The 15,718-nt window shown below is 31.5% G+C and overlaps 1 protein-coding gene across 1 annotated transcript in view; it reads right to left on the reverse strand.

Annotated features, from left to right (window-relative positions):
* LOC114332686 (abl interactor 2) overlaps positions 1–9,855 on the reverse strand; it is a 55,485-nt gene extending 45,630 nt beyond the window's left edge. Inside the window, exons 1-3 of the mRNA XM_028282513.2 lie at positions 9,623–9,855; positions 9,087–9,563; positions 3,758–3,934 (exon numbers count right to left, since the gene is read on the reverse strand). Of these exons, the coding sequence (XP_028138314.1) occupies positions 3,758–3,934; positions 9,087–9,563; positions 9,623–9,644 (676 nt within the window). The 5' untranslated portion in view covers positions 9,645–9,855. The remainder of the gene's footprint in view (positions 1–3,757; positions 3,935–9,086; positions 9,564–9,622) is intronic.
* Between the last annotated feature and the right edge of the window lie 5,863 nt (positions 9,856–15,718).

Consider the following 15,718-nt stretch of genomic DNA (forward strand, 5'->3'; position numbering starts at 1 on the left):
AGAAAATTATGTATTCCTTGACAGGTATTTGCATATTAAAACGGATTTATACTTATAGATGTACAATTGGTTGGCGATTACAATACTCTAAATCTAAACAGATAACCAATCAAAGAGGCGAGTATGATAATTTGACACAAAAATAATCGACCATATGGTAAAATGGCTTGTAATTTCTAGGTAAGAAATTTGTCAACTACGTAAATATAAATATTTTATGTCATTGGTATATTCGGGCATTGTATAGTGAAATTTGATATTATATTTATTTAATTTTATAAACTATTTTAAATATTAATATTCTGGCTAATATTTGTATAAATATTGATGTTTATATAAATATAAATATTCTGACAACTGTCAGTGTCTTATTTAACTAAAATGTCATGTAATGATTTGCGACATTCTTAAAAGCCTATGACGTCAAAATTAATGAGGCACGAAAAAAAAGGGTTTGGGATGGAGTACACATAACTTGACTTATTTACAATTTTTTGCTTTGTTTAAAACAGACCTTCAAAGAAAGTGCAGGAGAGTTATGTATCAGGAATGTAATCAAACTCAGAAACAAGGGCATTCAAAGTTAATTATGGTTTATCACATATCTGTATTTATCATAAGTTTCCTGTGGAGTCTCTACATTATTGGCTTTGGGCTCTTTTGCGATATTTCCTGTTTTAATTAGGACCAAAACTTTTTTAAATAGGGAACTTGCATAAAATTTTAATTTCAAAAAAATTTTTATAAATACCACAGAACATAATTTAAAACATGTATTAAAGATAAACAAGTTTTGTTTGTCTTTCGTTTGAACACTAAAGACGATTAAAAATTCAAATTATACCAGCCAGCCCAAAACGTGCTGTGACGTCATCCGGTTATATGTTTACATTCTGTACCAACAAAGTAAACACAATTGTATATAATTTTAAATTAGACATTATAAACGTCAGTAGAAAATACAGTTATGTGACGTCACAAGTGTTTTTGATCGTTTTAACTATTCATAGAAAACTTGTACTTTTACAAAATAGTTTTATTTTCCATAGTAAACCTTCTTTCCTTTCCTTCAAATACTGTATCAAACTCCAATCTCAACAAACTGGTATATATTATTACAATGACATACGATAAATGTAATACCCAAGTAGGTTGAGGCCAATAAACTAAAGAAGGAGAAGAATATACCTAAATATAACCATAATCATAACTATATAATAAAACTATGTGACGTCACAGGTCGTTTGAACTATTTTATACCGCAGAAGACTTTAAATTTGTATTTCTAAGGTATTACGAGTTTTTGAAGCATGAAATTTTGGAAATCTCAGTTTTAAATAAAACTGAACATTATTCTGTAATAAAAAAAATGTGCAAGTTCCCTATTAGGCATTTCTCTTTCCTATATCTATGTTCTAATTATTTAATTATTGATATTTCTATTTTTTTTACCTTTTTGTTTTTTTTTTCAGATATCATTATTTTTGGATAAAAGGGACATTTAAAGGGGTTTTCAGAGCGACCGTAGCATTTTAATAGCATTTACTATTTTTAATGAGAAGTAACCACAATTTAAATCGTAAAATACATTTATTTTAACATTTCAATTTCCACTTTGGGGGTCGACCTCTAAATAAAAATTAAACAAATTATTTTTGTTTTGTTACTTGGTAGTACAAAAAATTCTTCTATTAATATAATTTTATCTGTTTCATTTATATTAATTCAGACATATTTATATAAGTTTAAAATGATGGAAAAGTCATGTGGTTGATAAATCCCCTCCAATAGAAAGAGATGCTAACCCTGCTTACAACATTTTTCTCTGCCGAACTGCGGGAACAGTTTTAGATTGACTAGGCATTATATATGTCTATGTTGACAGCTGATATAGGCGAAATTAGATGATCATTTCTGGTATTTAGGGTAGAGTGGGCCAAAATGAGACATGGGCCACTATGAGACAGTTGAAGTATTTAAATGTAGCGGGGCTTGACAGGTGCTGCACTCTATGAGCAGTTCTATGAATTTCATCTTTACCCATAACCCTACATTACCAATAGCTGCTGTCACTCTATTACAGATTGTTTGACTTTCTTACTTTTTCGACACCAGAAGTTTTTTTATCAATCTATTTTATCACAAAATATTACAAAACTAAGCAGATATTCTGTTACTTTTTATAACTAACATATAACACATGTTTATATAGTTGAATTTCATGATATTTACATTTGAGTTTCTATGTGTAAATTGGATATAATAACAAAAGAGTAAAACACTGTGATTGGGCCACAATGAGACAGATACGTTGGGCCACAATGAGACAAAGTTTTTGTAGGCAGTCAGACATAGAACACTACGTTTCAAGTGAGAACAGCGAGAAATTTGAAATTACTGCTTCTAGTAACAGCGAAGAGAAGTTTTCAGACACTGATAATGAGTAGCAAGAAAGAGTTGATCCTTCAAAATTTAAGACCCTTGATGAAGACCCAACTGTAGAAGATTTTGTCCTTGTTAAGTTTGAGGCTAAAGACATGAGAGATGTTTATTACATAGGTAAAGTAATCTCAACACAGGACATAAATAGTGATGTAGAAGTAAGTTTTTTAAGGAAAAGTTGAAAAAGTCCAGGTGTTTCATTGTGGCCCATGCTTGAGCCACAATGAGACACTTGCAATTATTTTTAAAAAACTTTATGGAACTGATTGAAATCAATCACAGATCATCAATTTCAATGTAAAACGTAGAGAAAACGTCAACGTTTCTAGAATACTAATTTTGAAAATAATCTGTCTACTGAAAAAAAAAAATAAAGTGAATTTTGTCTCATTGTGGCCCACCCTCCCCTACATGTAATTTCTGGACTTCTTCCAAGTGTGGTTATTTTTTGATACCTCAATAAAGAGTATTATAATAAACATATCTAGGTATAACGTCCAGTTGCACCAACAAATAAACAACTGATTTAGATTACCCGTTTATTTTAAAATATAATAATTGTCAAAAAACTATCAAACAGAAATTTTAACGATTCTCCCAAAAAATATTAAATTTTGTAGGCTTTTATCTTCTGTTGTCTACGGTTGATTAATTAATTGGCCACAGGTCGATTTGAGGATACAGCAAACACTTTATTGTAGAACTTGAACTCGTAAATTAAAATGATAATATATCTAAACGATAATTAACACTTGAAATCTAAAACGGGTTTTATAGCAAGAATATGCAATCGTAGTTCGTCGTACGTCGTTATAAAGATGAAAAGGCCGTCTGCCCCTGTCATCCAGCGTCTTACTGTCAACTCGATTCTACTCTGACTGACTGACTTACTGTCGCTTGACAATGATATGCTCAACCCAGATCTATCGCGTTTTTTGATTTTTCGGCAAATGCCACTTTACTGGCCTTCGGCTCGCGTTTATGATAAATAAAATAACTTAATGAGTTCGTAACGGAAAATATAAAGTATTTGCTAACGAATGCAATCCTACAATTTTAACCTTTTTCGAAAAAAGAAGTGTTCTGTTATTATATTATTTGATGGTAAAAAATTTAATATTTTTCGGGAGAATCGTTAAGTTTCTGTTTTTAATTGACAGTTTTTTGACAATTATTATATTTTAAAATAAACAGGCAATCCAAATCAAAAAATCAATCTTTTATTTTTTGGTGCAACTGGACATAAGTATTAGGACATCCTATATTAGTGCTTTCATAATTTTTCAAAAAATTATTTAAATGTATGAAAATTTACCTTTACTAGATGTTCTCGATACTTGTGGTGGGGTAGGTGGCTTAGTTGTGGGAGCAGGACCAACCATAGGGTTTCCTGGCATTGAATTTAATGAATGAATACTTCCTTGGCTGGAACCTCTTTGCTTCTGTCTGGGTGTCCCTCCAGTTCTTATCCCATGGCCAATATCATCAAAAACTAAAAAAAAAACATACAAAATCATATTTAAAGTTCATTTCAAACCCTTCTTTCAGTGTGCCATTAATTTTGATGTCAAATAGGATTTTAATTTAATAGGATTGGTGGAGGCCAATAAACTAAAGAAGAAGAAGAAGAAGGATTTTAAAAATGTCACAAATCATTGCATGAAAATTTAGTTAATGCTGACAATTGTCAGAATATTTATATAGATATCAATATGTATACAATAATATTTGCCAGAATATTAATATTTAAAATTTTAAAATAAAATTTCACTCACAATGACATAAAATAGCTATATTACGCAACGCTAAGAAAATACCCAGTCTGTATGGTAAATGTTTTGTAAGCTACGTTTCTACTTAAGTTGGCTTATTGTTTTCAGAATGATACAATATACCAGGGGTCATCAATTGGCGGACTATGGTCCGCACTGGACCGTAAGCTAGTTTTGTGCGGACCACCATTAAATTCAGAATATAGTGTTGGACAATTATTTTGAATATGTTTGGCCATGCAATTGTGTACTATGTTTGGCCCAACTTATGTGTGCGAAGTCGCCTTTTCAAGAATGATCTTTATTAAAAAATTGGTACAGATCTCAGCTAACAGATGAATAACTCAACTACCTAATGAGAGTCAGTTGCACTAAACTCACTCCAAACTTCAGACAGGTTGTACATAATAAGAATGTCATTTTTCTTACTGATCATTTAATTTTGTAGACTTTTCCCCTTATTGTTATTGTAGTATAAAGTCAACCATAGTGTATTGTAGAGTAGTAGTGTAAATCGACAGCAGTGGGTAAGTCACATAATAAATAAATCCAACTTCATTGAATAAACCTCGTCTATTAGAAATAGATGCATATCCTAAGTACAAACACTGTTCTCTATCGCACTGGGGAAAAGTTCTAGATTACAGTGTGCAGTCTAGGTATCATATGTCTATGGTTTTACCTAAAAGATACTAATTTATCCATGTATTTTTGACTCCAAAATTAATTTATTTAAAAAACAACTCAAAAGTCTCTTACAATAAGTTTGTTGTAGTTCTGTATTTTCTTAAAGATACTGTATTATTCTGAGGTGTTTGTTATTTTAATCATTTATTGTTGTTATGTAGACTTGTAAAACTTATGGACCCCGTAAATAAATAAATAAGTATTACCTATGAGTTTAAGCATTCTAGAGAGTAATTATATAGAGTCTTATATGGTGTCGAAGCATGGACATTAAAAATATCCACAATTAATAATTTGGAGGCCTTTGAAATGGGGCTGCATAGACATACACTAAAAATACCATGGACTTCTATGCTGACAAATCGAGAGCCGAGAACCATAGGGTTCCAAGCGACAATTTTTACAAAATTTACTTTTTTGCAGAAATCTGTTGTAACAAACATTATCTATCGTTTCCTCTAAGAAACTCTTGAATACAGTAATATATGGCGTCAAAATAAACAGAGAAACATACAGTGGTACCTCGACATACGAGGGTAATTCGTTCCGTAACCTTGCTCGTATGTCAAATTGCTCATATGTCAAAGCAATGTTCCCCATTGAAATTAACTGAAATGTCATTAATCCGTTCCAGTCCCAAATCAACCACCTTATTTGTTTTTGTTAAGAGGATCGGAACATATTTTCGGCTGCAATGCAATTCAAATGGGGATTCATTTTTTTCGAATCCTGAGAAAACTAATAAGTATTTTTGAAAAATTTAAACGCAGAATGAAAGATCACGTTATTAGCGAGGGCCGAAAGTCCCTGAGAACTTCTATAATGTTTATTTTAATAAGTTACAGGGGTGAAAATCTAAGAGAAAATTTAGTGTGATTTTTAATTTCAAATATATCATTCAAAATAAAATTTATATTTATTTTAAGGGACTTTCGGCCCTCGGTAATAATTTAGTCTTTCATTCTGCGTTTAAAATTTTCAAAAATATTTATTGGTTTTTTCAGGATTTGAAAAAAATAAACACAATGCCGTGGTAAAATTTTCCAAATCTATCTTTGTCTTACAACGCACTCAGCCGAATATAATATTGTCAGCATATATTGTCAGTCAGACACTGACAATCAGTGACAATTTTAAATATTTGACATTGCATCGGGAATATGTTGAGTTATTGATTAAATATTATTGAAATATAGTGTATTTGATAAATAATTGATTTAAGACGTGAACTTAATAAAAAGTTATTTATTGTGTACTATTTGTGGGAGATCCAAGCAGAGAATACATCAGGATAATATATTCTGTGATACAAGTATTTTGTTGTTAAAGATGTTCAAAATTGTAAGCTTTCCATAACAATATATTATTAAAAAATCACTTTAACACTTTTCCTCTTTTCTCGATTGAGTATTAGTCTTTGTTGTACAAATAAATTATTACAATCACTGAATACATAGTTAGTGAAAAAATTATCACATTTATTAACTGAATTAATAATTTCCAATTATAAAAATAACAGTTATCCAAGAACATTCAGAACCCATCTCTTCAAATTAATAATGACATTTTCAAGTAGAATGACATTCTAGTAATGTTTACATATCCATACCAGTGTGAATTTTACTACGCGTAATTTGCCGTGTAAAGACAGAAAAAGTAGGGATACACGTAAAATATTTGCGAATTATGTACCCATAGCCTTAAGTGTTTTTAAATAAGAAAAATGTGAAGCGCTTAATTTTCGTCAGTGGTCTTCGCTTTTTCGTCACACTTTGCTCATTTTCATCTACAGCTCATTTAAAAAGACTGTCCAAAGAGGTTTGTTTCTTCCTCCCTTTCATCAATCGCTAATGCCTTCTCACATATGATGCTTTGTGCTTCACTTGAAGCTGCTTCCTTCACCCACACATCAGTAGTGTCTCCATCTTTTCATGGAGAGAGGTCCGGAGCTTGGAAATTATTGTAACGCCCTTGGCATTATACCCTTTATCACCTCCTTCAAGTTAGAAGTAAGTAGTCAAAAAGATGCATGCATTTTAATAAAAAGCGGTCCCTCGTATCTCAAATTTTGCTCTGATCTCAAAGCAAAACATCGCTCGCTCGGCAGCTCATATCTCAAAACACTCGTATATTAGGGCACTCATATATCGAGGTACCACTGTAGTTCCAAACGCACATTATGTTTTAAGGTTAGAACCATAAGGTTTCAAGTACAACGAAAGCGCTGTTTCACATTATAAGAATTTTGATCGTGTGATGGTTAAAATCAACATAGTGGCTCGAGCAATCATATGGAATATATTTCTCCCTTCACCGCTTGAAACGTTCGGAGAAGGGCGAGCCACTATGTAAATTTCAACCATCGTACGGTCAAAATTCTTATAATGTAAAACAGCACTAAATGTGATTACAGTTAATAAAATGTCAAAATATTTTTCTGAGAGTGAATCGTGGAAAGATTTACTGAGCTGAGGTTCCGAATATATAGATATTCAAAAGTGATTGTAGAAGAAAAAAGTAAGTTAAAGTCGTAATAACCTTCATTGCATTTTAAACATAATAATATAACTCTTACACGTCAGCATGTTTAGACGTATTTAATTCAATATTCAATATCAGCTAATTCTGATTCTGGCGCTAATCTTCAAAAATATTTTTTATCTAGACGGTTGTATAGAACAATTATTAAGAATTACAGACATAATAAAATATGGTCTCTTCTTTCTTTTATCAGACTTCTGCTTAAAGTTGATAGGAAAAGACCATTTTCTGTCATTAATATGCAGGAATCACAATTTAATTGATCACAATATAAAATCACAATTTCTGTCATTAATATGCAGGAATCACTACAAAAAGAGTGCTGCAAATTTTCAATAGGTATGGCAACTTTCAGTTACGTTTTTTACCTAGGGAAACAGTTTGAAGTACAAAATAAAGTAGTAAGCACTTTGTGTAAGTATCATGGTAAGCAATTTGTCAGAGTTAACATCCAAACTACCAGGATAAAAAGAAGTCTAAAGGATGGTGGTAGTTTTAATACTAAAGAGTTTGTAATAATATATCCTACCAATAATTTCAAAGCAAAGTCCGTAACTAAGAAAAAAATTGAGCAAATAGAATTTCCATATAAGTGGAAGCCGTTGGCATCTGTTTTGTTTGTTAAAATGTTGGTTTTCATTTTTTTTTATAATAAAATCTTGATTTTTAAAATAATACTTATTTTTTTAACCAGAAATATTTATTTTACTAATAAATTTTAGTTTTTGTATATCTTACACAGCAAGAAAACATTAATATAAAGCCTAACAGAACCATAAGGTTTCAAGTACACCGCTTACAGTGCCACAAAGTTCCAAGTACAACTGCAGCTTTTTCCAAAACCGCCAGATTAACGTGTTAAAATTATATAAAACACGAGTATCTGAGAATAATTTTATTGTTAAATACCTATACAACATACTCAAATCTATTTTAATCCGATTTCCTCTATCAAAGCGCATATTATCAAACTACAAACTTTAAAAATCAATTTTCTAAAATATTGGAATTGTTGCTTGGAACCCTATGGTTCTCAGCCCTCGAAATGTAGCAGTCCTTAAGAGAGCAAATGCTGCTTGTGAGCTGCTTGACAAAGAAAGAAGGCCTATTTTGGACACATGGTAAGGGGAGACCGATATAATATTCTTCAACTTATTATTGAAAAAAATTGAAGGATGCAAAGGAATTGGTACAAAACAAGCCTCTTGGTTGAAGAATATCAGAGAGTGGACAGGAATAGAGAAAGCAGAGTAACTATTTAAAATGGCTCGAGACAGAGACAGTTTTGCCATGTTAATCGCCAACATCAAGGGGACTTGATAGGGCACGTTAAGAAGAAGAAGGGAGTAATGACCTCAAATGAAATTAAAATGTTTTGGTTATGGAGGTACTCTTATCTAATGTAATTTAACACCTTGGCTGCAATACGAGACAAATAGACCTCATATTACACTAACAGTTCACTACATCGACTGTGTTGTAACTCACTGTGGCAAAGATTCACTACAGGACATATATGCCTCGTAACGCACTCAATGTAAGTTTATAAATATTTCTAAATGCAGCCAAGGTGATAAGCATGATTATCCTATAGTACCTAACCCAAATTTAAACCAAGATGAACCTACTAACAAGTATACTTACTAGTATAATCTATGGGTTTCCTTAAATACTTAATGGGTTTTTCAGGATTTGCAGGGGCAATTATTTTATATTGTCTATTGGTACTCTTATTAGCAGTCAAAACCCCAATTTCCCTTCTAGCTACTTTCTCCTTATGTATCATAACAGTCTGCGAAATATGGTTCATCTGACTCTCCATCTCAGCCAGCTGAGTAGTCTGTAAATCAAGTAATTGCAAGAAGTTATAAGCCAGAGTATTTATTTGATAAGCTACACTCGCTAAAGACTGTGTAGTGTAATTCTTGGTCTCTTCTAGGGCTAATCGCTTGTTATCATTTTGAAAATAGTTCGCCTCACAATATTCAGCTACTCTTTGTAGATTTGTGTGGTTTTCTGAGAGACTGCTTCGTCCTTCTGGAATATCGGATCGCAATAATGCAGCGAGTTCAGCCATCGTGTCGCAGTCACTTGATATTCCAGGTTCTCTATTTAGTTTTTCTGCAATAAAGGTACCAAACAATTAAAGAAATATTTGTTAACAGTACTTTGCAACTTACCATGGGCGTAGTACACATTCATAATAGAGGCGGATGTTTACTGTTCTCCTTTCCAGTCATGCTCTTTCATACATTATTAACTGCATGGAAACATGTCGACATTAAATTGCATAGAATACAACTCAAAATCGGAGGGTTAGGTGTAAAAAGATGTTAAATAATTAAATTTATTAAAATTATTTTCCTGATTTCATTTCTGACGTTTATTAACTAATTAACTCTGACATTTCGACATTTGACAGGTGAAGTGAGAGAGAATGACGGAATGTTGATAGTTGACAGACCTCTATAGGGCATTCGAATATGCTGTCAAAATTAAATCAATATGGCGGCTGGGAGGCCAATATAACCAGTCGGAAAAATGAAAGAATAGGGCTCTTCATTCACAGTCATTTGTTTCGAGCTTCTGTCATATGTCGTATAATCCGTGTATATTAACATTATACACCGATTATACGACATATGACAGCAGCTCGAAACAAATGAAAATCGATGAAAAGCCCTATACGCTCTGAGCTTCGCTGGTGTCGCTCCTAGCGGATTAGTAATGCAACTTTCACCGGTAATTTTTAAATTTATTATTTAATTGTTATCGCTTAATATTTACAACGCAAAATAGGACAACGCACATATTACGGAACATAAAAAAACTTAAATTCAGTATTTAAAACGTAAGTATATTTAAGGTAAAAATATATACCACAGCTTTGACCAACTAATATTTTTTATAATTAATGTTTTTAATTTTAATTTTAATTTTAAATTAATCACTTTGATATTTATGTCAAATTTCCGGTAAACGACAGACTTGCCACTACTGGCGCTCGCGAATTTGTAAATATCCCCTCTATGTACGAGCTCACAGCGTATAAACGAAAAATTTCTGACCCTGGTGAGATTCGAACTCACGACCATTCTGACCTTTCGATCCAAAGGTAGGCGCTCTTACCACTGAGCCACAGAGGGAGTAAATGTCAACAATTATTAGATTATGTAACGAGATGTAAATGAATTATTGAGCCACCTTACATAAAAAATTGTTATATAGAGAAATTATTAAGGCTGTATGACACTATACATTTTCTTGTATCATTTCTAATATCGTTTCTGATATGTCAAAAAAATGCATAGTGTCATACACAGATACAAGAAACGATATCAGAAACGATACAAGAATTTGAGTCAGACACAGATTCTTGCATGATACTTGCAGTCACGTGACACGCTGTCAGATTTTGTCAGGACGTTTTAACATTGAGTCTTATGGGATTATTTTGTTAAACTTGAATATTTTATTTTGTAGTGATAATAACCGAATACAATCGTTAGAATTCATTAGTTATTAATTTATATTGTAATTTATAGTGCAACAAAAATATTTTCTTTTTCGTTAATAAATATTTATTGACATAAACTGCGATAGTGAGGTTACGTATACAAAATCAAACTGATAATTAATATTGGAAATAGAAGAATTTATATCAGATTAAGTGCGTTTTTATTTTCTGTTTATATTAATACATAATATCACTAGCCTGACACGGCATTTTTTTAAATGTCTCATTTAAACATACACAAAGCGTCCTGATAAAATTTCAAAAAACCGCCACCATGAGCAGGTCGGTCGATTTTGCTTTGACACTTTGTTAACGCTCAGAGCGAATAAATAAAGAGATATTTCCCGTAGCGCAAATACGTCCGAGCTCGCGCATTGATGATGTAACTGGAGACCGGAAGTTGCATTTGAATTCTTGTTAAAGTTAAATAGGATTTGTATGCATTATGTGATGAAATTATTCAATTAGCAAAATAAAATTAAACTTCAATGTATTCGAAAAAAATTTAATGTCGAGATTCCAGTCAAAATAACTGCCAAAAGTAAAATATAAAATACAACCGCGAACAATTCAAAGTAATCGGAGATTACGAATGATTACGAACCATTACGAACTTGCCGGTCTCCAGTTACGTCACGACTTCCGGATGTGCAATATATTATCTTGTTATTTATAGTATCATGGATTCTTGTACAAGAACTGCGCCAATTTCTGCGCAAAGAGCAAAAACGTAAAACCTGCTGGTAAAACATCTAAAATGTCATAATTACTTACTCATAATGGCGGCTGAAATGAAAATGGGATAATGTATTGATGAATTTATTTGTGTTTTTGTAGGTATTATTTATAAATCTTTTATTGATACTTAATATACCGTTTGGTATGGACTACTGTTCTACTAATAACCATATATTTAGCTCCTAGTAAAGTTCCAACTATAAATTAAAGGCCGCGTCCCACCATCAAATAATTTGATCAAACTGGTTTGAGCAAACTGAAAGTGACAGTTAGTGACGTCACATCCTGAGTGTTCATTGTGGATAATAATGAAAAATTTTAATTTTAATTAAAGTACAAACAAGTTAGACAACTCAATACAAAAAATTTGATCAAACTAGACTGATAGTGAGAGCACAGATTTTTAGAATTTCAAAAAAACTGCAATTGTGACGTCACTTTGACGTACTTCCTCAAGTACGTCAAGTTTGCTCAAACTGTTTGATCAAATTATTTGATGGTGAGACGCGGCCTTGAGAGCACAGATTTTTAGAATTTCAAAAAAACTGCAATTGTGACGTCACTTTGACGTACTTCCGGAGTTTGCTCAAACTGTTTGATCAAATTATTTGATGATGAGACGTGGCCTTTAGGTTTCATGGTGCATAATTTTTTAATAGACGAAAATACAATAGTTCCTTATTTGGATCAAACTGAAGATAATTCTAAAGGCCCCGTCTCACCATCAAATAATTGACAGTTATTTGATCAAACTTGACAGTTAGTGACACAAAGTGACAGTTAGTATGTATAGTTTGTGTCACTAGTCAAGTTTGACTGTCAAGTTTGATCAAATAACTGTCAATTATTTGATGGTGAGACGGGGCCTTAATGCAAATATTTTAGCACAAATATCAAAACAAAATAAAAACACAAATAATCAACCGCAGTCAACGTAAAATTCTGGTTAACATTAAAATGTTAATTATATAAAAGTTTATAAATTTTATAAAATATTTAAAATCAGCTGTGTCTGTAGATGCAGTACTACCATAACGTGACACAGGGTGACAAACAAAATTTCGACCAATCACGTGCCGAATTTCATACAATTTTCGATACAAGAACTTGCATAGTGTCATACAGGGCACAAATGTACGTACAAGAATATACGCCTATGGTTTGTGCGCGGCAATCTGCAATCAAGTTTGTTTTCTCTGTGGCAATCGTCAGATAGTTTTAAATGGCAGCGCGCAGTTTATTATAAATGTATATGCGTAAATGTTTGTTCAAACACAACAAGAAACCGTCCATGTAACGATCACCGTCCTGCGCAGTAACATGGAACGTATTATTTCGTTACCATGGAACCCATGGAACGTTAATTATATATTAACGTGATTGTTACCTGACGGTTCTTCGTTGTATTGGAACAAACCTAATGTGACGTGACGTAACATAACCACAGAATTGGCTATGAGTTTCGACGGTAGCGCTCTCACGCGGTTTGAAACTTGTAGTTTTCTGATAAAATTGGTGTATATGAAATATACAAAACGAGAAAAATAGATATTTATCTAGAAAAACACAAATTATGAACTGAAATATTATTGTAACCTGATTACTGAACAAAGACACAGAATTAATAGTAAAAGTAATTATGTTTTTTTTTTTATTTTATTCATTATAATTTTAGTATTTAATATATAAATTCGTGCGACTGGATGACTGCTTACGCAAGAGGCCATTGAGAAAAAGAAGAAGTTTATGTGAAATTTAGAGTTTACCTCTGTTTTTATTGGCTGTGGGTTTCGTCGGTAGCGCTCTCTAGCTGTTTTAAACTTGTACTTTTCTGATAAAATTGTTTAAATTCAATACACAAAACTGCCACTAACAGCGCTGGCGAAAACTGTCAAATCCCCTCTTAGACCAGGGCGCATCTGTAAAAATATTAGTACATTTGGACGTTGAGAGGTGACTCAAATTTTTTTGCAGAAATTGCTTGAAAATAAATCAAATAATAATATTTGAGTTATCCCCGCTCTCAAAAAGGTCCGGAACATTGTTTAAATAATCAAAATGTCAAAAAATTAAGGAAAAATTCGATTTTCTTCTTGGATTTTTGATTATAACTTTAAAAGTATTTATTTTCGAGAAAAGTTGTACTGACATAAAAGTTGCGTAATTAAATTTCCTACAATATAGAATTGGTTAAAAATTTAAAAAATAGTCACCCTTGTTGCAAAATAACAATAATTGTTAAAAAAACATACAAAAACAAGTATTCGCATTATATGTTTTTCAACCATTTATGCTACACTTAGGACTTTCATATTTCACCCTGAAAAACTATATGATACAGTAAAACAATACTGTATATTTCATTAAGATTGGTTCAATAGATTTTGCAAAATAAATTTTGCAATCCAGCTTTCGTAAAAAAAAATCATTTTTTCAAAATGTTACAGGACTGAAAATAAAGCAGATAGCAAGGTGAAAATTTTTTTGCGTATAGAAGTGTACTGTACCTTTCATTTGCAATTTTGCAAAATTAAAATCGATTAACACTACGGCGTCAGGAATTTTTTGATTGGGCATTCCAATGATCTTTGATAATGATTGATACATTTTAATTTTTATTACATTTCGACATAAATCAATAAATTGTTTATTGCAAAATAAAAACACATACTCTATCCTTTGAAATAACACTTTTATTAGCAAAAACTTTCTTTGTTAATATATTTTAACTTAAATAATAAAGTTTATTATTTTTAAACATATGCAATTGTTTAAACAATATTTCACAAACATTAATAAAATTAGTTTGATTTTTGTGGAATTAAAATATTAAAATACAACAAAATATAGAGTAAGAACATAATATATTAGATAAAGATTGGAAGACATTTTGGTGGGAATCAACTTGTGTGAATCGAACACCGCTGTCCTGCGCGTAGCACCAAAGATTATTGTTTATTTCAAAAATTTTCTGACGCCGTGGTAATTAATCGATTTTAATTTTAAAAATTGCAAATGAAAGGTACAGTACACTTCTATAAGCAAAAAAAAAATTCAACTTGCTATCTGCTTTATTTTCAGTCCTGTAACATTTTGAAAAAATGAATTTTTCTTGCGAAAGCTGGATTGCAAAATTTATTTTGCAAAATCTATTGAACCGATCTTAATGAAATTTAAAGTATTGTTTTACTGTATCATAAAGTTTTTCTGGGTGAAGTATGAAGGTCCTAAGTGTAGCATAAATAATTTAAAAACGTAAAATGCGAATACTTGTTTTTGTATGTTTTTTTCAGCTAGGGTGACTATTTTTTAAATTTTTAACCAATTCTATATTATAGGAAATTTAATTACGCAACTTTTATGTCAGTTCAACTTTTCTCGGAAATGAATACTTTTAAAGTTATAATCAAAAACGAAGAAAAAAATCGAATTTTTCCTTCAATTTTTGACATTTTGATTATTTAAACAATGTTCCGGACCTTTTTGAGAGGGAGGATAGCTCAAATATTGTTATTTGATTTATTTTCAAGCAATTTCTGCAAAAAAAATTGAGTCACCTCTCAACGTCCGTCTCAAAACAGATGCGCCCTGGACTATCTACTGATCGGCTCACAGTGAATAGGGCTTTTCATTCACAGTCATTTGTTTCGAGCTTCTGTCATATGTCGTATAATCCGTGTACAATCGATGAAAAGCCCTATTGCGACTTGTGCACTACCATAGCCACCTTTACTTAACAAGCCATGAAGTTGAAATTTGGCAACATCTATTGGTAGACCGATTAATTCTGACAGTTCTCATTTGTTTTTAAATAATTTTCACTGTATTTACAGAGAAACTGAAATATTTTACAATATTTCGTGCTCCAAATTATAAAGAACATTTAAAAGTATGTTATTAAGATGATTTTAGTTCAATATAATATATTTTTATATAAACTTGCGTGCATATAGAAATCCGTCCACTTAAAAATTTTGTCATTTTTAATGTCTTATATTTCCTAAATCTGTTGGCAGATTTA

This window comes from Diabrotica virgifera, chromosome 1 (genome assembly GCF_917563875.1).
Source record: "Diabrotica virgifera virgifera chromosome 1, PGI_DIABVI_V3a".
In the NCBI taxonomy this organism is placed as follows: domain Eukaryota; kingdom Metazoa; phylum Arthropoda; class Insecta; order Coleoptera; family Chrysomelidae; genus Diabrotica; species Diabrotica virgifera.